Raw genomic sequence first — 1,984 nt, 5'->3', positions numbered from 1 at the left:
GTATGTGTGTGTGACAGAGGGTGTGTGTCATGACAGAAAACGGACTGGCAATGGAACATCTCTGTCTTGACGGATGTGAGGGGAGTCAGTGGTGTGTGTGCACGCCAAATGCATCTCGTGGCAGATGGAGAGAGGGGGAGAAGGGGGAGAGAGAGAGGAGAGAGAGGGAGAGATGCACATTTTATACCCTTGTTTGTATTTTACGAATGTGCAGCTTTTCCAAATTGTGTTTCTCTGAATCTGCTTGAGGAAGATGGTGTGAGTGTACTGGAGTGTGTGCGTAAAAACAGGGAACGTGTGTTTGTGAGGGATATTGTGTGTGTTTGTGTTCAATCAGTGTTCACTGATACGTAAAGGTCCAATCTGGATCACATACCTGCACACACACACACACACACACACTAAGACCTACGCGCACACACACCCCTACACAAATACAAACACACACAGCCCTACACTCAAACACACACACCCCTACAAATATACGAACACACACACCCCTACACATGTACACACATATATACACATACCTACTCCTACACACTTTTACACTTATACCCACACACACACCATTACACACAAACACCTTTACACACAACTACACACACCTCCACACTCTGGGCGCAGTGATGCTGCCTCAGTGTATCTTTAGCTCGCTTCTCTGCGGGCCCCTGGAGCGTCGTGCAGGGCCCCGTGTCCTCCGTCTGGAGCCCTTTGTCCTGTCACGGACAGACGGACGGACGGATCTAGATTAACTATGGATCTAGATCTGTGGATCTAGATCTCTCTCTCTCTATATATATATATATATATATATATATATATATATATATATATATATATATATATATATATATATATATATATATATATATATATATATATATGTGTGTGTGTCTATATCATCTGTGTATCTAGATCTATATCTCCTCTGTGTCTCTGAGGTGGTAGGCATAAGTTTAGGCAACCATGCTAAAGTGGACTAAAAAGAGGAATAAAAAGTAATATTTTGAAAATGTATCTTAATGAGGTAATTGAACAAATGAGGGAAAAATCCAATCTATTAGGACACCAATTTGCTTTGTGAATCAGAGGCAGACGGATTGCAAGAAGCAAATTGGTGTCCTTAAAGGTTGGATTTTTCCTCATTTGTAATTAAGGCATTAAGATCAATTTCCAAAATATGTTTTTTTTTATTCCTCTTTTGAGTCAACTTTAGCATGGGTGCCTAAACTTATGCCTACCACCTATCTATTGCTCATCTGTATATATTTATATATAATTCATATTTATTGATATCACCTGTATCTATGTTAATCAAATCTCTATCTCTACATATGTATCTTTGTGTATATATACGTGTGTGTGTGAGTGTGTGTATATATGTGGATCTCTCATTTATACCTACATCTGTTTATATCAGTTATACCTATATGAAATGTATATCTTTGTATGTGTAAGTCATTTAGATATATATCTGTACCAAATGTATATCTACATGTTTTTCTCAATTATATCTATCTATCCCAATGTATGGGTGTTAATGTAAGCTCTCTCTCTCCCCCCCCCCCCCCCCCCAGAGCCCACCCTCTCTCTGGCCCTCTCTGCGGTGCGGGACCCCCAGGCCACGTCCGACCCCCTGGAGCTGGTGTGTCACGTGACCAACATCGCCCACCTCCCCCCGGTGGGCCGGCTGGGGGTCACCTGGAAGCACACCCCGACCCCCGGTAACACCACCCTGTTCACACACGTCAACGCCACCCTGTTCACACACGTCAACGCCACCCTGTTCATACACCGTCAACACCACCCTGTTTATACACCGTCAACACCACCCTGTTTATACACCGTCAACACCACCCTGTTTATACACCGTCAACACCACCCTGTTTATACACCGTCAACACCACCCTGTTTATACACCGTCAACACCACCCTGTTTATACACCGTCAACACCACCCTGTTTATACACCGTCAACATCA

General features: G+C 43.0%; 1 protein-coding gene across 1 annotated transcript in view; it reads left to right on the top strand.

The window, feature by feature from the left end:
• Positions 1-1,580: 1,580 nt before the first annotated feature.
• ptgfrnb (prostaglandin F2 receptor inhibitor b) overlaps positions 1,581-1,984 on the top strand; it is a gene marked incomplete at its 5' end in the record, with an annotated part of 24,890 nt that continues 24,486 nt past the window's right edge. The window contains 1 exon segment of the mRNA XM_030359998.1: positions 1,581-1,727. Coding sequence (XP_030215858.1) covers positions 1,581-1,727 — 147 coding nt within the window.

The sequence above is a fragment of the Gadus morhua genome, chromosome 7 (assembly GCF_902167405.1).
Source record: "Gadus morhua chromosome 7, gadMor3.0, whole genome shotgun sequence".
NCBI lineage: Eukaryota > Metazoa > Chordata > Actinopteri > Gadiformes > Gadidae > Gadus > Gadus morhua.
This window is presented reverse-complemented; position numbering and strand designations above follow the sequence as displayed.